The 26,372-nt window shown below is 38.6% G+C and overlaps 1 protein-coding gene across 3 annotated transcripts in view; it reads left to right on the top strand.

The window, feature by feature from the left end:
* TRPC4 (transient receptor potential cation channel subfamily C member 4) overlaps positions 1-26,372 on the top strand; it is a 133,979-nt gene that overhangs the window by 42,808 nt on the left and 64,799 nt on the right. For 2 of the 3 annotated variants that reach the window (XM_039566770.1, XM_039566776.1), the window contains one exon: positions 9,108-9,512. In XM_039566770.1, the coding sequence (XP_039422704.1) occupies positions 9,135-9,512 (378 nt within the window). In that variant the 5' untranslated portion in view covers positions 9,108-9,134. Of the gene's footprint in view, positions 1-5,293; positions 5,320-9,107; positions 9,513-26,372 lie in introns of those variants that run through there. The other variant, XM_010400360.4, reaches the window with a different exon arrangement.

Raw genomic sequence — 26,372 nt, 5'->3', positions numbered from 1 at the left:
CATCAAGCTATTCATTAGGGCATGTTCTGTGCTATACATTTAAAGGTCCTCAGTGACATGAAACTGTCATTTTATGACTTCTGGCAAATAGAGCTTGTCAAACTTCTGGTTTTCTGTTCTGTTTTCTTTGAAGTCTTTATCGCTACAAGGGCAGGAAAGGGTTAGTCACCACATAAGTGTACAATTTCTTGAGGAAAAAAAAAAAAATAGCATTATTTTTGTCAGGCTCTGGTCCAGATCGTAAATAGGTTTCACTGTTAAACAATTTAACTAACCAAATTTTACATTTGACTGATTTCAATCAAATTCTTTTGTTAGAGTTTATCACCAAAGGGTGACCATCTTCTTATAGACTTGTATAACTATATTTTGTGTTATCTAACTAATTAAATTGTGGAACATTCTTTGCTATTGAGTTTATATGGTTTCCTTTGAGATCCATTTGATTTCGATTTGATTAATCATTATAATTCTTTTTACTTGAGTTTGTGGATTATTATTGGTAGGTCAGTTTAGGTAATAAATTTTCCTGATTTTATGTTTATGAAGTCTTTAAGAAAAATATATTAAAATGCACCAACTCATGTGTCTCTAAGCAGTGTGAGGGCAGAACCACGAAGGATGTGGGTGGAAACAGACCAACAAATTCCAAAACTTGAACAGTTTTCCCTAACTAGCCTTTATTTATTGGCAGTTTTTGGGGTTTTTTTAAGCTTAGCCTCTTTTGAGGCTCAAAAAATACACATACCACTCTGAGGGCAGCAGCCAGTACTGAAATGCTTATGTGTGGATATATGTATGTACACAAATCTCTTCAGAGCTGGCTCTCTATTGGTCCAAAATACTTGAAAAGTGTTTTAACTTATCCTTGGGCTGGCTTAGCTTGTACATCTGAAAATGGACCCACAGTGGAGTGTTTTTATTAGCAAGTCTTTACTAAAAGTATTTGGGCAGTCTGCCCAAATGCTCCCTTTTCTGGCCAAACTGCATGCTGCCTTGTACTTCATCATAGGAAGCATGGGAAGACGTGGTTCTGTGCGAAAACATAACCCTGAAACTTAGAAAAGTCACTGTTCCTTGTAGCAGAATTCCCACAAGGAATGCTCCTGTCCCATGTTTCCCAACCTAATCTGCATCCTCTCTCCTTTCCTCCTGAAGTGAACTTGCACAGTCAGACCCTTTCTGCCCAATACTTTTCTCCACAGAAATTGTGTACAGGTTTCTTCTCGCATCCTTTTCTCATTTGGAGAAAGACCACCCACCCTCTCCATGAGCAGGGACAGCCCACTCCCTGCGTCCCCTGAGAGATGTTCCCGTGCTGTGTGGCAGCTGCAGGATCACATCCACAGAGCATTAGGTCAGTGCTACTGTTGGAAATGCTGGAAGACAGCCTTATGTGTAGCCAGATGACACTGAAGTACTTTTATCTTGAGAACTATTTTGGAGCTCCTTGAATTTACCCAGGAGAATAACACCAGCCAAGGAGACAGGAAGGCCTACTCAACTGGATGTTGCAGTCACTCATTAAGATCATTATCTGTGTTATTGCCTTCCCTGTCCTTCCCACCCTAAACTGGCTGCCTACTGCGTGTAGTCTGGACTCAAATTATTCATGCTCCATCATTTCAAAGGACAGGTTCATGTCAGTCAGTGGAAAGCAGTCTTTCTCTCCTTTGCTCTGGTAGCAGGTCTAAACGTGTCACTGTTTCCCTCTGAGTGAGAACAAATAGCTCAGGCTTCAAGGTCTTTCCCACACATTCCCAAGGACATTTCCATACTTCTACCCATCAGCAAGAGGTAACCAGGCATCTTGTATTTTTCTGAAGAGTGCCTCTTTCTAGTTTAAATAAAACTGGGGAGATGAACTAATTTAATATTGTCATCTAATGATACTTCTGTGACCTAGTGATGCTCTTTTTTTTTTCTCATGGGTGAGCTATCGAATTTTTTGCCCATAAGGTAAAAATGAAATTAGGGTCAGTTTTAGGTGCATTTGAAGAATTATTGAGTATCTCTTATTTTAAAAACTATGCATATTTGCAGTACTGCATGCTTGACTCCAAATCATCCTACCCCTCTAAGATCTGTTAATAATTTTTAATGTCTCTCAACACTTTTTGTTTATATTTTGATGTTTCTCAAACCTCAGGCTGGTAGTAGTCCTGACTTTAAAGGTTACTGTTGTAAGAACTTGTCATTCTCAACTAAGATTTGGTGTAACATCAGCTCTAGAAGGCAAAAGTTTCCTCCCATTTGGCATTAAGTGAATTTACAGACCACCTTTATGCTATATATGAAGCACCATGCTTTAACCCCCCCAAAAATGCTATGAAATTGCATCCTGTCTTTTATAAAAAAAAGCATCAAAGCCAGTAATCTGTGTCACCTCATCAAAGGTTTACCACATTCAGTGTCCCAGACTCAGACTCTCCCAGGTCTCAATCTCTTAAGACGCTGATGGAGTTTAATCTACCAAAAAACCATTGTACCTTGGACCCCGAAAGTTGTTCTTTCTAGCTGATGTCCTGTCTTCCTGACTGGGAAGCCAGAACAAGTGTAAGCAGACAACATGACAGCCTGCTTCTCATCATCTACTACAGCTGTATACTAGGTCAAGTTCTTTGCTTTACTGAAACTTTGATTGTAGGGCATTTTAAACCAGAGCAAAACCAAGAGGTTAAGCTCTTTTTCAAATTAACAGCCTTATAGGGAACATACACCATACTGAGTCACTCAGTTTATCTCCTGTGTACATGACTCAGTGTTAAAGTCCAAATTGCTTTTGCTATTGTTAGCTTTCAAATCTGAAAGTGGTTTTAACAATGAAAAATTGCCTTCAGTGAAGCTTCATCACCTGCAGCCAAAGTTGTTCAAGCAGTCCCTGGAATCAACCCAATTGCTGGCTCAATAACATCTTCCCATGCACTTTCCAGGCACAGTGTGGGAGTCAGCATGGACCCCAAATTATTCCCAGAAGACAGTTCTCATTCAGCTGTCCTGTTTTTGGGCAAAGTATGGACAGCATGGGCACAGCCTATCCAGTTGACACCTGGCACTAGAGCATGTTAAAGTTACTGTCTAGACATTTGGTTACAAGGCAATATCTGGACTGATGCTGGGTTCAGAAATCAAAGGCTTATCTGCACTTCTTTTGTTCTTGTTGAATTGAAACAGTTCAGTCTGGTGATTGACAGTGAAGGAACTTTATGCTTCATTTGGACTGGGATTTATCAGAGCTAGTCTTGCTTTCCAAAATTCTCCTTGAACATCATTTTTACTGTGTATCAAATAGGGTTCTGTGTCAGAATAAAGCTGGTATGTCGCAAATCTATTTTAGAAAGAAAATTTCATATTTCATGAACCTAGAAAATGTCAGAAGCTTTCCTTTGCCATGAAAAGTGCATATTTTTTTTTCAGAAGATCACAAAGACATCAGCACGTTATTCACTTGTCATAAATGCTCTGGTTTCTTGAGCAGGGTGATGCCATAGTTACTTTAGAAGCTTAACTTTTTTTTTCTATGCAAATAGTCTGAAAAACGAACTCATGAGCAAAATCAGAAGTGTGCTTTTGATGATATCATTGAAGAAGCTATATAGTATAATGCTATAGTTATCTATCTATATATAGTATAATCCTATAGTAAGTCTAACAGTGGTCAATGTTGGAAATAAAATACCTTTAGAAGGGTGTTGTCAGAGAGGATTTCAGAAGCTGTGGATACTATGGAGCCCATCCCTATCACTCCTGCTGCCATCTGCTGAAGGAGATGTGCTGTCACTGGGGTGTTTTTCTGTCTCTGAAACCTTTGCCGTACATCTGTGAGCAGTAATACAAGTGGCTCATCACAGAGGCTCTTGGTGCCTGCTGGTGCCTCACTCCAGGTCTCCTCTCATATCTGGCTATGACTGTTTTGGGGTAGGAGGACGCATGCTAGGGAAATGCAAGTCAGGGTCCCCTGGAAAGATAGGGAGGATATGATCATATATGTAGAGGAAGCAAATATGGTTGAATAAATGCCAAGGAAAACTGATTGTAGTTTTTCTTGAGCTTTGATGGGGAAACATCTGTATATGCATATATATACACATATACACAATGATACAGCAGCAGAAGAAAATTTCCAATTATTTATTTAGCATTAGTAAAATTAATAACATTAGCGTTTCTTAAGAAATACCGAATTATTAAATAATGATAGAGTGGAAATGGTAAAGGTTTGCAAAGAAGGTGGAATGTTACCATTCCTCTCTGAAAAAGAGCATATGAAAGAAACAGTCCCATATTAATTTGAAATAATGGTCTGTAGCAGGTGTAAACTGAACTGCTTGTTAAGAAAAAAATATTTTCGCGTAAGAATCACTTTTCGGTCAAAGTATTATGATTTCCTTTTTTTATCTATTTCTCCTGCTCAAGTGCTGCTGATATTTCCATGACAGGGCAGGAAGCACTATATAGAGTTATTTTGTCTTTATTTCTTCTCTGAAGTATTTTTATTATATGTCAGGCATGTGGACTCTGTAGAAACTATAATTACACTTTTTAATAAGTTTGCACCATATTTTTTTTTTCTTTCATTCCCCTCACACTGGCCCAATGTATTTGGCCTCTTGTTTCTTTAGACTTCTTCCTGCACAGACACTCAAAGCAATTGGAGACTTTTGTACTGCTGCTGGCTGTTTCTTGTTCTTACAGATCCATGAAAATCTGTCAGATGCATGCATTTACATGTGACAGCACAGTAACAGTTGTTACACAACAGTATCTACCTGTAGATAAAATAAAATGAGATGTTTTATTTTTGTAAACACCCATGGAACCATTTCTTTGTTGTTTATATCACCTTCCAGGAGTGTACTGTATCAGCAATCAATCTCTAGTTTCTAATTGCATGTTGTCATAGGTTAGCAAGCATAGTCCCGGAAGGGACATCCTTGCTAAGGGGTGCTTACAGTTTCCTCTGGGACCTGATAGAACCTATCAGCTGGCCAGTTTGGATATGGACAACTCTCTAAGCCACTTAAAGTTGTGATCACCTCTGTGATCCACATTTAAGAATAGGCAAACTCCCCCTCCAAGCTCTCTCTCGTTTCCGGCGCTGGGACAGGTGGCTGCGGGCCCCGTGTGGGGGCCAGCGGGCCCGCCAGGCCCTGCTTGGGCCAGGCCGGCCGGGCCACGGCCATCCTGAAGCCATGGACCTGTTCCAGCCGTGGAACCCCCCCCTGCCTTGCCGTGGGCAGCCGGAGCGGCTCGGCTCTCCCCCCTCTCCACTGCGATAAGAAAAATTCAACATTCCAGCTGCAAAGCTGCAAGGCCGAGGTGAGATTAACCCTTTTATTGCTGTGAAGAGCTGAAAACCTGAGGGAAGAGAGAGAGGAGATGCTTAAAGCTGAAATTCTGTTGTGAAGCTATGATATATCAGAGTATCCTGTTGTAATTTCATGAAGATATGGGGGGTGGAGTGTTCAACTCGTGAGCAAAAGCACCTGCGCTGAGATAGGCAGATGCTGACGCAGCTGTAATTTCATGAGAAGTTTGGACAGGGAGAGATGAACCAGATGAGGACTTTTGCTCCAAATGGGAAAGGAGAAAACCTCAGTCCTAGAGATGCTCCCAGAGATAGTCCTAACGATGAAGATGATGAAGACCCTTTGCTCCCAGGGAAGGAGAAGGGCCTCTGTTTTTGTTTCTGAACGGCTCAACCTTAAAATTGTACCCCAAAAAACTTCAAGAGTGGACCCTCGAAAGCAGTTGCGGGAAAAGCTGCAAGTCGGGGGAAAGGACTCACACGCAGGCAGAGAGACTCCTCTTCCTAAATGGACTGAACAATATTTGGAAGTGGGCGGCTGTCTCGTTGTGATAATGTTTTCATAGCATGAGCAAGAAGAGACTTCTCTTTCTAAATGGACTGAACAAGGTTATTATGGAAGTGGTAAACAGACTGAACATCTTAAGGGTTGTCTTTGACATTGTCAGTGGGAGAAGGGAGGAAGGTGGGGGGAGGAGAGATTCTGAAGGTGGTATAATTTTTTTTCTTCTTTTAGGTCTGTTAATAAACTTCTTTATATTCTTTCAAGTTTGGTGCCTGTTTTGCATTTCTTCTAATTCTTATCTCACAGCAGATAAACAGTAATGAGTATTTTGGACCAAACCACTACACATGTAAACATAGACTTTTAGTTATGACAAAACTTTATTTATGCACAATTATTTTCAGGAATTAGTGCAGGCAAGAAATAGAGATTACCAGAGGACAGCTAGAAGAATTAAAACGTGTGTTTAATATGTCTCTTCTAAAAGAAACAAGCTAAACTTAGATCTACTTTTCAAGAATCATGAAAAGGTAAACAAAAAAGGTTCCAACAAGTATTTTCCTTATGGCTTACAGTGAAGCAATAAAAGATCTTCATCAGACTTAACATAAAAACTAAGAAACAGAAAACCCCCAAATCATTGTCATGAAATCATGATAGATCCCATCTGTAGGTCACTGTACTCTTCTTCTACCATAAACATCTCTGATGCCCAATTTCATTGATACAGGTTCATTCCTGGTTTGTCTCACAATAAACGGGGAGACGATCTGTTTTTTCCTGTGCTTTCAAGAGATAGGAGCTTTTAGCATTAACCTCCCAATTGCAGTCCCTCAGTTTTCTCCAGGGGTCTTGGGGAACTCTGTACATCGTAAGAAAATGAATAGTATGTGTACGTTGTTATGGGTTAACTTGACACCTGCCTGACAGATATGAAATAGAGCCTGTGGTGAGACCTAAGTCATTGTCAGGTGGCAGCTGGAGTCAGGCAGGACACCCTTCCACATCCAGCACCCAATCTACTTGAGTATGGGAACAGGGAAATGAAACTCTTAAGTGTCTGTGGCTGTCCATAGAATATGGCAATCCACCTTTCTTGTAGATACCTCTTGTGAACTTCTACATTTATGTCTGTTTATTTGAATCTGAACATAAAACTTTTTTCCTTCTTGAATTGTACATGCAGTTTTGAAATGAAAGAATGAAAAGCAAGCTGATAAAATACATTTTTATGTAATGCATTAAGAATGTGATATCTGTTCTGGGGTATAAAGCTATGCAATGGATATGAATATTATTTTACTTAGAGTGAGATTAACAGAACATAATCCACACACTGTGCAACCTCTACTAGCCCAGACTGTAGACTGATACCATCTTGCAGAGAGAACTGGGAAACATCTTGCAAAGGATTGTGATTCCTCAGCTCCTGTATATGGATCTGGAGGAGAGTTCTTTCTCATGTGTCTTGTTTGCTTTTTCCTGCCTGCCTCAAGCCCTGTTGATCTGCTCTGGAAAACAAAGAAAACAACTCAGTAACAGCCTTTGTACATATCTCTCATTGCACTGCTTAAGAAAAGTGGAGCAGATTAATTCCTGTGTTCCTCAGAGTGTTTGGTGACTTTTTTTTTGATGAATCAAAACCTCACAATAATAAAAATATATATTATAGCTTGCTATAGAATCTCACCAGAGATTTTGTTTTAATGACTGAAGAAAGTGGAGGAAAAGGCAGTGGGTTAATGCAACTTGCATTATCATCTGAGAAAATTACAAGAAGCTACAGTTCTTTCTCTAATAAGGTGTACAACCTCTAACTGAACAGCAGAGGGAAATATTTTTTGTGTACCTTGTTCTTTGAGGTAAATGTTTTCTCTTCCCCCTTTTCCCCTTTTTTTTCCCCTTTTTTTTCCCAGGTAGAAGATTGATTTTCTCATGGTTCTTTCTGTTAGAAGGAATTTTTTTTGCAAAGTCCTTGAATACAGTATATGAAATAAAAGCACAGACATTATGTGCTTTACTATATGTAACACTTTGGAGTTGTTTTGTAGCTGCTATGTTTCAGTATTAATTCTAGTTTAGAACCAAGTAGCTCAGAATCAAAACTGTGACTATTATCTACCAGTCCTTGGGAATTTATCTCCTATGGATTTTGTTTTTGCTTTTAGGTTCTGAATTTTAATTTATAAGTTAGTAAGTTCTGATTGGAAGAACATTTTATGTGAATGTTTTTCTAATAGCATCAAAATCTTAGTAGGGAAGCTCACCACTGAACTGTGCAATCTGTGCCTGCCACAGATAAGTCGGGCTATTTAAGTAGCACTAGGAAGATGTAAAAGCTGTATTTAGTTGTCTACACACAATCCTCAGGCAACATATGCGTTGTTGTAGGATGTCAGAGACGATGTCTCCATCGGAATTATCTTTTACCCAGTCGGAGTTGATTTCAGCACAGTTTTTGAATTGCCTTTCCTTGTGGCCTATAAATTCTACATTCTTTGTGTCCATTGTCAGCAATCCATTCTTCTCCCCAGGCTTTGTTAACCTCCCTCTAAGTGTAAGACAACACTTGGACAGTAGTGCCACCTTTAACTTATCTCAGGTTCCTGCTGTAGTGGTTTATCTCACAGTCGATGTTCAAGATATCCACTGATGTATATTTGGAGGATAGAGGGAGGCTTTGGTGGTCATTGGTGGTCACAGATGCCATCTTTCCCATAACTTGGTGTGATCTTTGTTTGACCAGTGATATATGTATTAGCAGTTGCTTCTCTACACAGATTGCTGTAGTGGGAATTTGTTGTCCAGGTGCGCTGACCAGGATGTGCTAACCAGATCTCACCTCTGTCAGACATGGGGTTGTCACCATCCTGTCACTCCCTTCTGTGCTTTTTCCCATGGCAAAGTCTTTCTGTGGACTTTACAGTGTTTGAGGCAGGCAAGTCTACTCTTTAAGTTCCTTGCAGAACTGAATGAAGAAATTAAGGATGAGGCAGAGCTACACTTTTGGTGCAAACTAAGTTGTATCATATCATTTCATGTTTGCCAAAGACTTAAAAAATGCATACAAGCAAGTGGTATTCTGACACGTATGCTTTGACTTGGTAAGTTACAAACAAGCACTGTTTTGGCTTCCACTCTTGCTTACAAGTTCTGTTGGTAAACAACATTTTGTACATGTTTCAACATCACATTTTAGTATGAGTTTTAAGTACTTATATATTGCATATATTAATTTGGTGCACTGTACCCCCAAAACCAGTTACTAAATTGAGCTTTATTTTCATGTTGCAGAGACAAAGTATTAGAATGGCATAAAATATGGCCCAGTTCTACTACAAAAGAAGTGTCAATGCTCCCTACAGAGATCGTATCCCTCTTCGCATCGTACGGGCAGAATCCGAACTGTCTCATTCAGAGAAAGCCTATCTGAACGCCGTGGAGAAAGGAGATTACGCCAGTGTAAAGAAAGCTTTGGAGGAAGCAGAAATTTATTTCAAGATCAATATCAACTGCATTGATCCCCTGGGAAGAACTGCACTCCTTATTGCAATTGAAAATGAGAACCTTGAGCTCATTGAGCTGCTCTTAAGTTTTAATGTGTATGTGGGAGATGCTCTGTTGCATGCCATACGGAAAGAGGTGGTTGGGGCTGTGGAGCTGCTGTTAAATCACAAGAAGCCCAGTGGAGAGAAGCAGGTATGTGCAGGATTTTCTGAGTTTGTAGTATGGTTTAATGTAAAGAGAAGAATCGTGCAGAGGGAGTAAGAAAAAGAAAAACAAAACCAACCATCATCCTTGCACACAGTACTTAAAATCAGAAAATAAATTACTTTGATGCTGTATGCATTGTATTTATCTGTGTTTAGACATCACAAAATCAAAAATTGTTTTGAGTCAGAAGGACCTTTAATTATCATCTAGTTCCAACATCCTGCCATTGGCAGAGATATCTTTCCTTAAACAAGGTTGCTCAAAGCCACTTCCAACCTGACCTTGAACACTTCCAGGGTAGGACACCCAGAACTTCTCTGGGCAACCTGATCCTGTGTCTCACCACTCTAATTGTAAAAAATGTCTTCTTCTGTCCATTCTAAACCTACCCCCTTTCAGGTTAAAACTGTTTTGTAAAACTTTTCCTGTCACTACAGGCCTTGGTTAAAAGTCTCTCTTTGTCTTTCCCATAAGCCCCATCTGTATAATGATAACATTATTCCTGCAGATATCACTGGGAAATCTTTAATCATTCAAAGAAGCAAGTAATTCAAAAGAGAGTTGTTAATTCCCTGGTAGTGTTAATATGTAGTCCATTTGAATTAATTATGATGCTCCCATAAAAGTCAGTGAATGTTTTAACCCATCCATGTGGAGGTCATCATATCCCAACTCAGCAAGGCAAAACTTGCAGACATGACCCAGTTGATCAGAACTTCGGTCCTGTCTCAAGTAGTCATCCATCTTATCAAGTACAACTAAAAAGGTGCAAACTCTTCTCCCTTTCTCCCTGGCTTCTCTCAAAGGAAAAAAATCATTACATACAGTCTCATTCATGCTCTGATACCTGCTCTGCTTTCCTTTGAGCTGCCTTGAGACATCTCTAGGAAGTATCTAGCCTCTTGCAAATCTTTCTCATTTTAAGAAAATAGGATAACATAGCCCATAAATTCTGTTATTCCTAGGAGCCTTCCTAGGAAGAAAAACCTTAAAAGTAGTTATACTATTGTATTCTATTTTCATCAATTTCAAACGTCATGTGTTATAGGTACTCTATTAATGTATTTCAGTGAATAGTATGTTGAAATGATTACAGCCCTTTTACAGATAAAGCATACAATATACTTTAATTACAGTATAATGTACTTGACATGGATAGAATTGCAGATAATAGGTAAAAAGAATATTTTTTTCCAATAAAATAACATGAATTCTATGCTTCTTTTTTAAGGAAAGAAAGAATTATACTAGGTCTTTCTGTAAATATGTGTGCCTGCCTTCTCTTCTAGAGAGTAAAAGAAGAGCTCCTGTAAAATGACAACAGATATATATCAGAGAAAAAGACTAGGTTCACGTTTGTCTCATTTCATTGTTCCTCAACTGATAGTGCAGATAAGAATACAATGCATAGGATGCATAGGATGCATAGTGTAGTGTAGTGTAGTATAGTATAGTATAGTATAGTATAGTATAGTATAGTATAGTATAGTATAGTATAGTATATCAATGCTGTGTACCAGGACCCTGACGGATCCAGTGCACAGCCCCATCCCAAACCAATTAAATCACCTGTGTGTCCATTATCCAGCCTCTACAGTAGAAGTTGCTGTTTGCAGGGCAGAGTTCATGCCACTTGATGGTAGCCATCCAAAGGTGTGTCTTGTCTCTGGTCTGGCTTCCTGGGCTCCCCTTAGCAATGGAGAAAAATGGAGATCCCTGGAGAGCACCTCGTGCTGTCTTTCTCAATTACTTGTTTTAAGACAGCATAAACCAATTTTTGGCTTTAAGAATCAAGAAATTCACCTTACAATAGCTGCCTAAATTTCAGACTGTGCTTCAGACCTTCAGGATTACTTTTTTGTATGTGCCACAGCTGCTGTAATGAAAACATTTGAATACAAACAGTAAAACTTGTATTAGGTGAGCTTCATGCTATAGCAGACAAAAGATAGGCTTACTTTTTGTGTGAATACTACCATGTTAAATTATCCACAAACTGCATTGCTTCAGTCCAGAGGTTAGTTGTCTGTGGTGAAGCATAAACATGTTTTTCAGTGCCAGACTCCATGCTGGTTGATGTGAAGAGTGCTGCTCCTCCTGCTCTTTTTTGGTTTTCCTGGTTGCATTTGCTGGGAGTCTTACTGTAAAGTGTGAAGAATAATCATGAATCATTTGAACAGAGACATCTCCTTTTGTGTCTGTACAAGGCTAGGTTCGCCCATTGCCACTGCAGGCACTGCTTGCAAGCCAGTGCTTACAAAAATGGCTTTTCAACCAACAGGTTGCTGACATGTGTTCTCTGCTGTAGGCACTGGGGATCCCAACAACAATTAAGCTTCTATGGGTGTCATGTGTGTAATAATACAGTGGTAATCACACTGGTTCATTTTTACGAACATGGCATGCTGAAGAGAATGTAAATGCCAATGACGTTTTTGCAGTAATGCCACTATGAATTTAATATAATAATAAAGTACCTTCTGGCTGAAAAATCATTCCAATGGGCTAAAGAGATAAAATCTGGATACTCAGAATTATATGCTTTTTACATACTTTTATTACATACTTTTTTTCCTCCTCTAGTTTTTTTTTTTTTTATTCAAGTTTCTTTTGAAACTATTTCAAACTACAACTTTACTGTTTTGATTACTGGTATTTGTAAATATTTAACATATTATTTAGACAATGATTCATTTTCAGAGTCAGTGCTTTTAATAACATAGTATCTTTGGCTGTTTGCTTTTCCTTCTTTGTATGAATCTGGTCATGTGTGGTAAAATCCTGGCTCCTTGAAGCTAGTGGGAGTTTTACCATCGATTCAGGGAGGTCAAGATTTCACCCTTTTTGTTGGTTTTTTTTTTTTTTGATCCCTGCTTAAAAGTTTTATTTCTACAGGAGACAGATAATAATAAAAAGAAAAAAACTTGTTAAATACTTTCAAGCACAAAAAACAGTTTCCCAAATACTTCATTAGTGATAAAAGTTATGAACATTCAAATTCTGGGAAAAAACTGATATGATTCACAAGAAAGTGAATTGGCTCTCACTATTTTTTTATATTCATGAGATAATATCCTATGTATGATGCATAGCTAATTTCAGCTTCACCTCATATAATAATGTAGCTATATTTGTAAAACGAAATCATTTTTAAGCATAGAATTTCTTATATAAGTCAACTGCTCATTGTCAATGTCAGAAAGCTAGAAGAAAATGTCCTCTTGTATCAACAGAAAGCTACCATTCTTCAGGACTGCTGACGTATCTTTTAAAAGAACTGGTTGTCCTCCAAAATTCAATTCTTTAAAAATTTAAGTGTTGCAAAAGAAAATGGGGAAAATGTAACAATATGTTAATTCTGACCAAGAATCAGTGCATATAGTTAAAATAATATGGTTTTGCATTTTTTACATGGAAAAGTTTTATAAGCAACATCTCCAAATTAGGAGATGCCACTGAATCTCTATTTACACTTTCTCCTAAAAGAAACAAAAACAAAAACAATAAAAAAAGAAGAAAAACCAAACAAAAAAACCTCCACCAAAACAAAACAAAAACCAACCCCAACCAAAACAAAACCCCAATAAGAAAAAACCCTAGCAAAACCCAATAAAACAAACAAACAGCAAACCCACCCCGCCCCCCCCTCCCCCCCTGCAAACTATGAAACAAGGTTCAGATTTTGTTAAAGTTAGATCTAAACTCTCTAGTCTGCTGATCATTCAGCTTCAGGGCTCTACCCGATGGCCATATGTGATGTGCTCAGCATTTCAAAGACCCCATAGGTTGCAATGGTTTTAACCTAATTATCAGTATATGGATACATCTGGTGCCACCTGGTGACTACAGATGAGGCATGTATGTTTAACAGTTTTGAATTGTCTTTGAACTCCTTCTGTTACTCAGTTTTTGAGTGAAACTTTTGCACTATACATTAATCGAACTCTGGAAAAGGGGGTTTTTTTGTCACTTGCATTATATTCTTTATATTTTCTATACTTTTTTAGCTGTACCAGCTGCTAGAGCACAAGTAAAAGAGAATAGCACAAATTAATGTGAATGGGTTGAGGAAACTTGTCCAAGTACTTTTAAATTACCATTCTTCAGAGCCATATGTCCTGAGTTATCTGCCAAGTCACTTGTTGCTTACCCTGATGGATAGCTGAATGCCAAATTAAGAGGGGGGAAAAAGTTGTTCTTTTAAATTTAGTGTCTGCAGGAAACATTTTTGTCTTGTTAAATTGGATGCAGCATCCACAGATGGGCTGAGGGTTAGGTAGAATAAAAAAATTATTACTTTTATCTAAATTATAGTGTGCTATACTGCTTAAGGAACCCAGTCATTGATCATTAGCTGGGTGATTGACCATCTAGATTTTCATATATATTCATGGAAGACTGAAGCAGAGGTGTAGCTGCCTTCTAAGGCTGCAAATCACATAAGTGAAGCTGAAATCTCAGTTACTAGACTTGAATCCATGTAGCATTGTATTAGCTGAGAGACTTGCTTTAGGGCTTGGGAACCTGACTGTAGTGTTTACAGCATTGCCTGACTAGCAAAAAAAAGCACATGGCAGTGCTTTTATGCCTTCTGTTCCCTATTACATGTCAGTCTTGGAATACCTGAGGGTATTTTTTATGGGTGGGTGCTCCAGGGATAGATTTCTGCAGATGTGTGAAAAAAAGACTGAACTAATGCCAGACTGGCATTTGCAAACACAAGGGAATTGCTAGAGGAAGGAGAACTTTGGGACAGGGAGGGATCACTGTGATATGTGCCTGGCTCACATACAGAGAAAAGTAGAAATCACTGGCATAGTGCTGGAAGTAGGAAGCTGAAAATCCACATGCTGCAACACTCAGAGCCCTTTTGCTCTCCCAGGACAAGCGGTAAAGTCACATCATAAACTACCATATTCAAATGCCCTGCCTCTACTTACTCTGCCAAAGTCAAGCCAGGAAGCCAGGCTTCAGCTTGTCAGCATGTTGGCCTCTAAAAATGCAAGTCCATGGCATATACAACTTTTTTTTGTTGGGTTTCATGGATTTTCCTGGCAATTTCTCAAAGGCCCAAGAAAGGGTGAGTTCATTATGTTGTCTAAATATTTGGGAAAAAATATTTATTAGAAGAGACAAAAACCCAAACCTCTGAAACTTTAAATATAGAGACATTTCTGAAGAACTGAAAGATTCAGCATTTAGGTTGCCATTTTGTCTTCAGACAGACTGTGGGCAACCCTTCCTCATCGATATGTAGGGCCTCTTCAGTATTCTTTCTGGTCAAGGTAGACTTTAGGTATGGTATGTCCTAGCCTTTATCTGTAGGGAAAGAGCTAAAAGGACGGAAAGTTTTGTGGGGGGTAACCACAGCAAGCTGAGGTTTTGTGCTGTTATAAGGAATGGCATCTGGAAGAGATGCGTGAGGTGAGAAGTCATGTGTAAGAAGATGGCAGCTCTGACATCTTACAAACCAGAGGTGAATTCAGGAATGCCCTGGTGGTTATGTGCTATTCAGTGTGCTAGCAGCCATTGTGAACTCTTGGACATGAAGAGTTATCAGGTGATTGGTAGGAAAGCTTGCTATCGTGGGACTTTTTGGGAGGTAGGGAGAGAAAGGGCATTGTTTTACTGTCAAAGGCTCAAGTTATATTTTATAAATCTTAATGCATGTATCTGATTGATAATTATTTGAAGTGTGAGAAGGTAGAAAAGAAGAGGACAACAATACAAGTTGTCTTTCACTTGAATCTACTGATGCAATTCTCATCAGAAAAACCAGTGACTGATTATATGCCAAAACGTGTCTCAACATTGATTTTTTTTTTTAATCAGTGTTGCTATGTAGTTTTGGAGAGAATGAAAGACTGTAAGAGAACAGCCAGGATGAGGGAATGGTCCTGTGTGAGGAAGTGTCAAGGATGTTGTGCAGTATAGTTTCTAGGCCAGTGGAACAGACTTCTCTCTGGATCTTCAGGCACTCACCTAAGCTATCTGGGAAGGGATATGGATGACAAGGCTGGACAGCTTCTCAGGATAAGTGCCTTCAGTCTGGCAGCATTCCCAGAAACAGATAAAAATTCTAAAAGTGAAAAGTCAGGGAACATCATGAAAGTAGCACAGAGCCTGAAGAGTCATTTTCCATTCCTGAAATACTGGCAGCATAAATGCTGCTCTTCTGACAGAGCTCCTATCAGGCCTGACAGAGCTCCTATCTCCTAGGAAATTCCTTACATGCAGCCACATCACCCACTCTGTTCTTTTCATGTCTCTTAGTATCTTTAGACTTCTTGAAATTGCCCTTTGAGGAGTCCCAGGGTCCTGAGATGAAGCCAGTGCTCTTCTTTGGAGCTGCACTTGCAATCCAGCTTCAGTCTCAGTCTCTCTTAATGCGTGCAGAGCATTTAGGCAGCTTTGGCCCATTGTTTTCTTTCCAAGGCTCATGGGATATCATTTTCCCTGTCCTACATTGCCACACAGCCCAATGGTGTATGTGGGAAAGCTCCTATGTCAGGGTTGTACTTCCTCCTGGTTACAGTGGGCCATCATAGAGAAGACCAGGGAACATGTACTGGTTGTAGGCCCAGCATGCCTGCAACAGACTTTACGTAAATGTTAAACCTGATGTTTTTTGATGCTGTTTCAAATTTTCCCCTAGTTACTGAACTGGGAGTTATATTGATCAAGAGGGGGCAGAAGGAAAGGTTTTTGAGCACTGCATGATGCCTGGTAGTTTTCTTATCTAAACCTCTTTCTCCAGTCTTTGCAAAATACCAGTCACAATCTCTTGTGGGATATTCTTTGTTGAGATCAATTCAAGCATCATTTTTGTTTTGAAAATGTCTGCCACAGAAGTTTATGAACTAAATGTCTTTTTTGAATGTTCTGATTAATGACAGTCTAGCTACTAATGAGTATGGAGAAGACATTGCAGGGATACTTTGTTGGGCTTGAAGTACACATTCTTGGAGTGGAACGTAAGGACAAAGAGCTGTTTCTTCTCACTGCTAGCTGCCTGAGTGGGCAGCTGAGTATTTTTTTCCCAGTGGCAACTGATTAGTTAGAATTTTCTGGCATGTTGATAGACAGATGAATGGGAGAGGTTTTGTCGGGGATATTTCATTTTATGGATGAAATAGATAGAGTAGCTTATCCACATATTCAGTCTTTCATATAACCATTTGAGCACATGAGAACAACATGTAGCACAGGTGCACTATAAAGGTGGAGCTGACTAATTGCATATGGGATGGAGATAAGAATTTACACAAGTATTGTTCTTGGATTTTTAGAGGGTGCTGGCTGTTTTCAAGTTCAAAAAAAGCTGCACATAAATGTCATTATGTCTTGGCAATAAACCCAAACTGTCTGTGTTTATATGCATCAGAGCTAAGGTGGGTGGATGAGTAGAAAAACCTGTGACAATTACTAAAGAAATGCTCCAGAAGCTGGTATGCCTGTGCCATCAAACAGAGCTGCTAGCAATTTCAATATTGAGGTAGGCAATGTGTTCTACAATATGCACCCATTACCTTGTAACAAATGCTAAATCATGATATTCTAAAGTTGAAGCAGTAGCAAAAGATGAATGCCAAAATATGGGGAAACATGGCAGTTTCTTGACCGGTACAAAATGATGAGCCAATTTTTACTGGCATTATAAAAAAAATTCTTACTAGCAGGATCCTTACAGATAGATTCCTGGAAGGTAGTGGTATTGAAGATGACTTTCCCCAGCTATGAATCTAATCCTCTGTTTTAGCAGTTTGCAGAAATCCAGAAAATTTTGGTGATGACAAATACAGATTTATTTTAAAGACGACTCGTTAATCAAACTTCTACCTAAACTCGAAGTGTTACAGATTCATGAAGATTAAGTACTTTTCTGTCATTACTTGCTGGACTTTTCATATTTCTTGTTTTAAGCTCATGATAGAAATGAAAGTACTTTCCTACCATGGCGAGATGTGTGCAGATTAGCAAAAATATTTGAAAATCTAGAATAAATCAAACCCTTTTAAAAAACCCCACACCTCAAAATCTTTAGAAAGTTAATTAAAAAATAAGGTCTGTGGAAAAGTTAGATTTCTCCTCCAGAAGTCACATTTTCTGCACTTATTTCTTTTCCCATCTTTTTATGATTTTTGAGGCCCACTTTACAGCACTCGCCCAAATTTACCATCAGAATAGGGACAGCATACAAATTAAAAAATAAAATGTCCAAAATCCCTGTCTTCTTACAGTCAGTAGTCCTGTACGGTCATCTTCACAAGCCTCCATGCCTGGCATCCTTTTCAGCAAACCTACCTGCTTTCACCTCCTTACAACTCATCAACTGGAAAGATAGCTTCATCTAAAGATTTTAATAGTCTTTCAGTGCCTGAAAACAAGTTAAGAATCAGCTCTGAGGCCAGTATTATAAATCTGTTAAAACCAAGAGGTTCAACAAACAGAAGCTTTTTAAATTGAGGTAGTCTTGTCTTCTAAGGTCTAGAAATCCCCATTGCCAATTATTTGTACATTTGGTGATGCAATTTAACTTGGGAAGTTAACAAATTTATAACATTAAAGGAGCAGTATAAACAAACCAATATCTCTTCTGCCTAGAGCAGCCTCTGAGGGAACAATTGGTGTTTTTGCCCTTGATACAGCAGCTTGAGATCTGTGCTCTGTATAAATATATACTATATATAAATGTATGTATACAAATACATGGATGTAAGGGGGTGGAAATCAGCCCCTCATTCAGATGCCTGAAGCTGAAGGCAAGGTAGCAGTGGAGCTCAGTCTGTGCAGAGATGAGTCCTCCCTGTCCCCTGCCTGCGCTGCAAAGTGCAGACCCTCCAGTAGGTCTCATGTCATATCTGTGTAGATCTCTCTCATTCTCTGGAGTGTCTTAAATGGTAAAATGCTGTTTGAATCAGTCCATTTACTGCTCACATGTAAGCCAGATAGCTGAGGTCCCAGTAAGGTCAGTGATGAGCAAGAGGGTTTGTTGACCAAATACAAGTGTCTGCTGTAAGCTAAGAAAAAGACTTCCCTGGACTCCACTCACTACATCAACCAGGGGCCCAGCTCAGTAGCTCACATGTAGTGGGTAAGTGAAATGTGAAGCATCCTAGAATATCTGTGAGATGTGTTGTGGCCTTGGAGTTATGTCACAGAACCTGTGGGCAACTGAGATGAGCCCTAGATCTTCCTGGGTATAATAGGAGCTTAAAAACATGATTCACATATAGAGTTATAATTAGGTGTTTAAGTCTGAAGATAAGTACCATCCAGTAGGTTCTTCTGCAACATATCCTCTTTCTGACAGTGCACAGTGCAGAAACCCAGGAAAGATTTTAGGAACAGGACCACCTACTGTTTAAAGAAACTCAAGTCACAGCAGTTTCTGATGGACACAAACCTCCAGGCAATCCAATGCTGTACAGTGGTCCACTGAAATATATTTTCAAAGAGCCACTATTCTGGAGTTCTTCTTTGTCTATAAGGAGCCACTGTGCTCAAATGCAGTTACCTTGAACTTGCCTGTGGAGATACTTCTTAAATAAGTTTTATGCAAGAGTAGAATTTGAAAGACTTTCATTAGTCCTTTAGAGTCAAACATGCAATCATACATAATAATCTATAAACGAAATGGCTTTCGAAAGCTTCAGCCATGGGAAAACCCTAGGAAAATTTACAAAACAGAAACATGCCGTTGTCAGGAAGCTTGTTCATATATGGCCTTCCACACACCACCGTTATCTTCGCTTGTGTCACAGGGCATCCCTTGTCAAATTGCTCTGTAAGCAGTGAAATTTATGAAATCTGATTTCCAAATAGCTATATGCATCATGATTGAATTTCCTCTTTTTGATGTTATGAACATTCATCAAAGCTTTTGAAGAGGCTGATGCACTTATAGTATCCTGTTTTTGTATGAATTCTCTGGTGTCTAGTAACATAGCTGTGCTCATACTCCAGAATTCTCCTCAGATCTCAAACATCCATCTCTTTTGGGAAACTTGCAGGAATTTAATATTTCTAATATTCCTTCATGTTAACATCCAGCTGGAGCAATCCAACAAATTCAAAAGTCACAATGGACTGACTGACAAAGCCTATTAATGTGATAGCAGGGGCTTACTTGTCTTGGGAGACTACCCATTTAGCTTGTCAATTTACCAACTGTTTTCTGGATAGAGGATATGTATGTCACATACTGTGCTGACAGAAGTGTTCTAATTGTACTTTATACCCGTGCCAGGATCCATATCTTCCATATCTTCACCCCAGATTGGCAGGAGGCAAAATTAGTTCCCCTTTCAACTCAGATACTAAAACACTACTGAGAGTTGGTAATAAAATATTATCTAAGTTTGCAGGCTTGTCACAGTGTGTGAGGCCTTCTGGCAGGAAAAAAAAAAAAAAAAAAGAGAAACCTGAAATATCTACCCTCAAAGCCTAACATTTCATATTAGGTACTGCTGAGATACAGCTGAATATTTGTAGAAAAGGGAAAAAGTTTGCCACCATTTTATTTGCTACCAACTTGTTTTAGGACGTTTACTGTAAGTACAAGCAATCTGGCTGATAAGATTAAATTTCTCTTCCCTGCTCTTTGCTCATTTAGACCTTTGCTTATTAAGTCTCTGCTTACTACCATGCCCTAAATTTAGTAAAAATATACTTACATACGCTCCTGAAGCACATTAGGAATACTTTATGCATGGATGCACCATGTGTAAGATCTGTACAGATCAAGATCCAATCAACTGGTAAACTCAAGAGAAATACAATACTAAGATAAGCCTAACTTGAAACAAGCAGTACTAAGGGGTTTGAACCAATCCATTCCCCCTGGCATCAGTTTCAAAGGCTCCTTTCTAGCAATGTGCCCTTAGACACCTCTAACTAACTATTCTGCCCCTGGTCTCTCACTGTGTAGGGCAGGTTATAATGATGCATGTTTCTCCTTTGATCTCTTTGCAGTGGGAATTCAAAGGGGATATTTTTATTTCGAGCAATCTTCTCTTGTTTATTTACATGTTTCCAAACTTCTTAAGCAGCAGGATTGCTCAATTGATTCTTGCATGCAGGGGGGATCTTAAAGTGTCTATTGTTAAGGAGTTGAACCCAGCTGAGAATACCATCAACCTGTAATAAAATGCAGTTTACATCCTTTGCTTCTCAAATGTGTATTTCATTCCCAGCGTATGCTAGTGTAGATGTGTAAGCCTTGGTCTCCTCTGTGTACTTCAGAAAAAATGTCCTGTTTTGCATCTGTGAAATATGGGAAAATTACAGTACGGTTCAATATGGGAAATTTACAGTATGCTGCTAAATAACAAACCACTGAATAACATACTGGGAATAATGTACTTATGAAACAGTTTACTATGAAATTCCTCTGCATCCTCTGAAGATACAGGTTTCTTTGTCCCTGCCATAATCTTTTGTATTCCTTTATCTTCATATTTTTAAAATAGAGAAAACATTTTTCTGTAACTGTTATGCAAATTTGCCTGTTTCCCACTTTGTTCTTTGTGAGTATAACCCTTTTAACTTTCTCAAACATGAAATTTACTTCCCAGCCATGAAGAGATCACAAATTACTTTGCAATGTTAAATAATTGTAATCAGCTGCAAAGAAGCTTAGCTAATTCCCACCCTCTGAGACACTTATATCTCCTAAGGAGTTTGTTGATACCAAGGGAGGCCACCAATCTGTTATTGTCTTTTCTGAAAAAGCTCCTTACAAAAGCCACGTTTATAATTCCATAGCCAGTGGGACACCTTTTCTTTTTTCTATATCTAGGAAGCTCGGGGATAAACAAATGATCCTGCTTAGATTCTAAGAAGTCCTTTTTTTCTGACATTTCCCTGAAGACCTCATTGCCAAAGCAAGCTGTTTTCTTTTCACCTCTCTAGCTGACTATTGGAACCATTTTGGGACAAGAAAAACAAACACGGGAGAGCAAGAGCTTTTCCACATTTTACTAATCAGACCAGAGACCAGAGGTTTCTCAGCAAATGGAATATCAGACCTAAGATTCATTGAAATGATTTTGTCTTTATGAACCATTCTGTGTTTGAGAAAAGTATCTATGCATCCATTTTAAAATTCAGATGGGAAGGACCCCACTAGATCTACTTTGAACATTCAGGACATTTCAGTATTGACTTTACTCACCATGCAAACTGTGAGAGAAGTATATATGAGCTATACATTATGATGGAAAAATAATTTAAGTTCCCCTTTAATCCTTTCCATAATAAGATCTTTCTTCTTTCTCAGCTCTCATGTTTTTCCAAACCATTTTACTTTTCTTCTTTCACTGTCCCTTGAGTGAAAACAACATTTGCTTGTCACTCCTCATTATGATCAGTCAAGCGATGCCCAGAACTCTTACTAGAAACACTCCTTTACCTGTTTAAAAATGATATGTGGTGAGAGAGCAAGTGTAAGTTCCATAACTGAAAACAAATTCTAAATAACCTGTTAGAAATATCTAAATATCTAAATATCCTGTAGACACTTCTATTGAGTGTCTACTTTTAAGCAATTTCCCACCCTTGCTCAAGCTACTGGCATTGACTGATGAAACAGCACATCCATTCACTAATAATGCTCACAGGAAAACATTAATTGGAAAGGAGCAGTTTTGTGTACAGGCAGTATTTTGGATTAGAGTTCTTTCAGAGATACAGGGAGGAGAAATTAAAAAAAAAAAGAGAGAGAAATAAAGCCCTGAAGTCCTTTGACATGAGTCCTACCCAACAAATTTATGCCCTAAATCTATCAAATCCAATATCTTTTCCTCTGCTTCTGTCTGGAAGCTGTTATCAATTCATTTAACAGTATTTTCTTACCATTCTCTATTCTCCTTTTTCAACTAAAAGAAACCTATAGTTTTATACAGCAGGGACTATCTTGAAGAAAATAGTCAAACATTCTGCTTGTAAGCGCCTAGAAGAAAATATAGATATGAATAGCAGTCTACCAGGATTTGTCAGGAACAAATCTTGTCATCACAATATAATTATCATTCATCACCAGGTAGCAAGCTCTGTATGTTGGGGAAAAGCATTACATATCATATAGCTCGAGATTTGTAAGATTCCATAAACTGTCACTCAAAATACAGTCTAAGAAAACCACACTCACAGTAGTTGCCAACAGTACTTGGTGAAACAGGATGTATGAATTCAACAGAGGGATGAAATGAGCAGTCCTGCAGGGGTCTGTCCCTATCAGTGCAATTATTCATGACATTTTAGATGAAATAGAGGGCATGTTAATTCTGTAGGCATCAGACAATGTGGGGATCTCAAGGCTGTTGCAAGACACAATTAGAATTCAGGTTTTGGCAAGCAAGAAATTATTTCTGTAAAAAATAAAACAGTTCATTAAGAAAAAAATTAATGTTCTACGTAGAGCAGAAATAATCAACCAAGTAGGTATTGGAATTGAAAACAACTAAGATAACAGTTCTTCAGGGAATATTAAAACAAGACTAGCATAAAAAGACTGGACAATACCATATTACTGTTCAAAAGTCAGTATCGCATCTGATCACATCAGAATGAGCACAGATCATAGAATTGTAGAATCACAGAATGGCCTGGTCTGGAAGGGACCTTAAAGACTACCTTGTTCCAGCCCCCATAAGGAAAGTCTGAATGAAAAATTAGAAAACAGAAGCTAAGCAAAGAAATAAAATAGTCTCTGTATCCACATTTCACAGAACCAGAATTTATGGGCTTAAACTGCACAAAGGTAAAACACATGAAGTATCAGAAACATTGTGAGGAAATGGTGTGACATATCCACCCACCACTGCAGAGCTTTAGGAACAGATTGGTCAAATTCTTTTCCTTAATGTGTTACATTAGTGCTTTTTGTGCAATGTGGCTGTCATGGAGACTGGAAGTGATCAGTCCATGCTGTGACTTTTGTGACACACAAATTGGTTCAGTAGTAATAAGATGAGCATGAACAAGCATTAAAAAGCTAACGTCTTAGGGTAGGTTAAGTGTAGCTGATAAAAAAAAAACCCCACATCCAAGGTTTTGAAAACTCAGCTTGTGCTTGGAAAAAATTGGATGAAAATAACTCAAACTTGTAAAATTAATTTTTCAAAATTCACAGACTCGTAAAAAGGCAAGCACTGAAGCCTCCTTAAATGTGACAGGGATTTTGTATTACTACAAACATCCCTGTTCCAGTCATGTCCCAGCAAAGCTGAAAGTAAATTTTCAACAAAATAAATGGACATGATATTACATAAAACACTATTCTCGGTGGGGGGAAGATATCCTTTCCTAACAGTAATTCATATTAGCACCAAATGAGGGCATTTAGGCCTGAGCCTTGGAAATACATTATGACATGTGATATACATTGAGAAGGTTTTAACAGAGGCAAAAATGTCACCTTTCCCCCCTTACCAGTAGGAGACAGACTAAAAGCAAGCTCCTAAGGTAACACGTTCAGCATTAACTGTTCATGCCCTCTTTTCACACATCCTGGACAACTGGCCAAAATTATGAATGCAGTACTTTTGAAAGATACCTGTCTTGTATCCCAGCAGTGCAGGTTAGGAGACATGAGCCATGGTTAGCTGTGGGTCAGTATCAGCATGAGATAGCACAATAATCTCATTTTGAGCTAGCTAGCACATGGCTTGTGCCTGAAGAATAAATTTTGTTGAGCTCTGTGCTAAGGGGAGTGTTTACCTTACTCGATTTCAGCTATATAAAATTAGATATATATCTTGGGTTGCTTGTCAGAGCTCCTTTCTGCTAGACATCTTTCTTGGATGACATTAAATATAATAGTTTCATAAGAAAATATTAGGGACATTTTGTAAGATTAATAGTTAGAATTGTCATAATCATATAGTATAATCACAAGAATTTAATCTGGAAAAAATATGGAATTGGCCCCTCTTATTGTTAGATTATAAGAAAATACTGGAGTAAAGGAACATTTCAAGATACATAAAAACATAATCTGGAATATTTTGTTAAAAAACGTCCACAAGAAAATATCTGATTTTTAATTATTATTTTTTGCTATACCTACATGGCTTCAATGTATAACTGGAATTACATTAGACTCCAGAGAAAAGAAATCTGGAAGACAAGCATTAAACACCTTGCCAGCACTGAGGTAAAATGTGGATATGAAAATGTTAAAGGACACAATTTGAATTAAGTCTTATGAAAGTATGCATTCTTAAGAAGATACAATATTACTAAAATATTTACATTTAGTCCTCAGATTCTTGTTAGTCAATTGACAATGCCTAAGACCCCTGGATACATCTGTTTGCTACATCTGTTACATATCTGTTTCCTACATTGGTTTTGTGGATACATCTGTTTCCTACAAAAAGGGGAAAAAAATAGACATGGAGGTAGAATATTATCGAATGAAATATAATATTTCAGTAGCAGGTTAAGAGTGTGGTACTTACCTTCAGGAAATGTTATAAGTTCAAGGACAATAAAGTTGAATCCTTCCTGGGGAGGCCATGGAAGTTGCCTCTGGAAAGCAGACAATGACAGTGTACCAGATTGGTGTTGCATGGCTAGTGTCACACGCACACTGCTCAGAAATGATGCTGTCCCTGAGCTCAGCTTGGCCACTTCTATCCACTTGCCTGCCTTACATGCTCGATGGCCACAGAGCCTGCCAGCTGTACGATGCACAGTGAGCAGCCCGGGATGGGGAAAAGCACTTTCAGACAATCAGGAGCCACCGCTGCTGTCCTGCTGTTTGTGTGGTCTTGTGAGGAGAGTTTCAACATGGCTCTCAGGACCCCTCCAGTGCTATGATAACTGATTTCAAGTTATTTTGACATGATATCTCTAAGTTATTCCAGGTATCTGGATGTTTATCAGTGACTTAGTCCATGTTAAGGGAGTTGCCGTAGGAGGAATTTTTGAACCCTACCCGGGGGAACTACTTCCATGGTCTTAATCAGGATGTATTTCAGGTGATCCAACAATGACACAACAATAGCAAACCAAAGAAGAGAAGAACTCAACAAGCCAGAATGTAAAGCATGGGACTGTGTATGCATAGGGATAACTCGTGTGCTGTGGGCCGTACGGGAATGTAGAGTTAAGCATTTTCAAGGTGTCTGACTGATGACAGCTATAGAGAAATAGTGCTAAAGCAGCTGAGACTTTGATTACACACTTTTATAATATTAATTTCCTTATATAACCTGGTACTGCATGACATAAGTATTCATCTTATCTGTCGTATATTCTCTTTTTTCCTTTGCTTTAGGTTTTTCCTCCAATCATGCTATCATGATGGACATGACTCAGAAATTTATTCCCCTAACTACCTGAAACCATGAGGGATTTGCTTTCCTTTACAAACAAAAGATAAAATAATTGCAAATAAATAAACAAAGACAAGAGCCAGGGAAGCAATCTATTTGCCCAAGGAAATAGTTTTCCATAGATTCTGAGCTCTTGCACTTAAACAGCAGGTAAATGGATACTGCAGTTTTCAGTCTCTCTGTTGAGATATAGCAGTAATGAGAGTTATTATGAAAAATCTAGATGGAGAAAAGGACACTCATGGGTTTTACATTCTTCCTTTTCCAAACAGACTGTTGTATTTTCTGTTTCCTGGATGTCTAAGGGCTCATCAGCAATCAATCTCTCATTTGATGTCATGACGTCTCAGACCTAACTGGCATTAATTTAACCTAGATTTCTCTTCCTGTCATAGCAAAGGAGCTTCTCTTCACACTGACCATACAGGGAATATAAACACATTGAAGAGGACTGTTCCACCTGGTATCCAAAAGAATTGTTAGATATCCCAGCCAGACTGAC

The sequence above is a fragment of the Corvus cornix genome, chromosome 1, assembly GCF_000738735.6.
Source record: "Corvus cornix cornix isolate S_Up_H32 chromosome 1, ASM73873v5, whole genome shotgun sequence".
NCBI classification, from domain to species: domain Eukaryota; kingdom Metazoa; phylum Chordata; class Aves; order Passeriformes; family Corvidae; genus Corvus; species Corvus cornix.
This window is presented reverse-complemented; position numbering and strand designations above follow the sequence as displayed.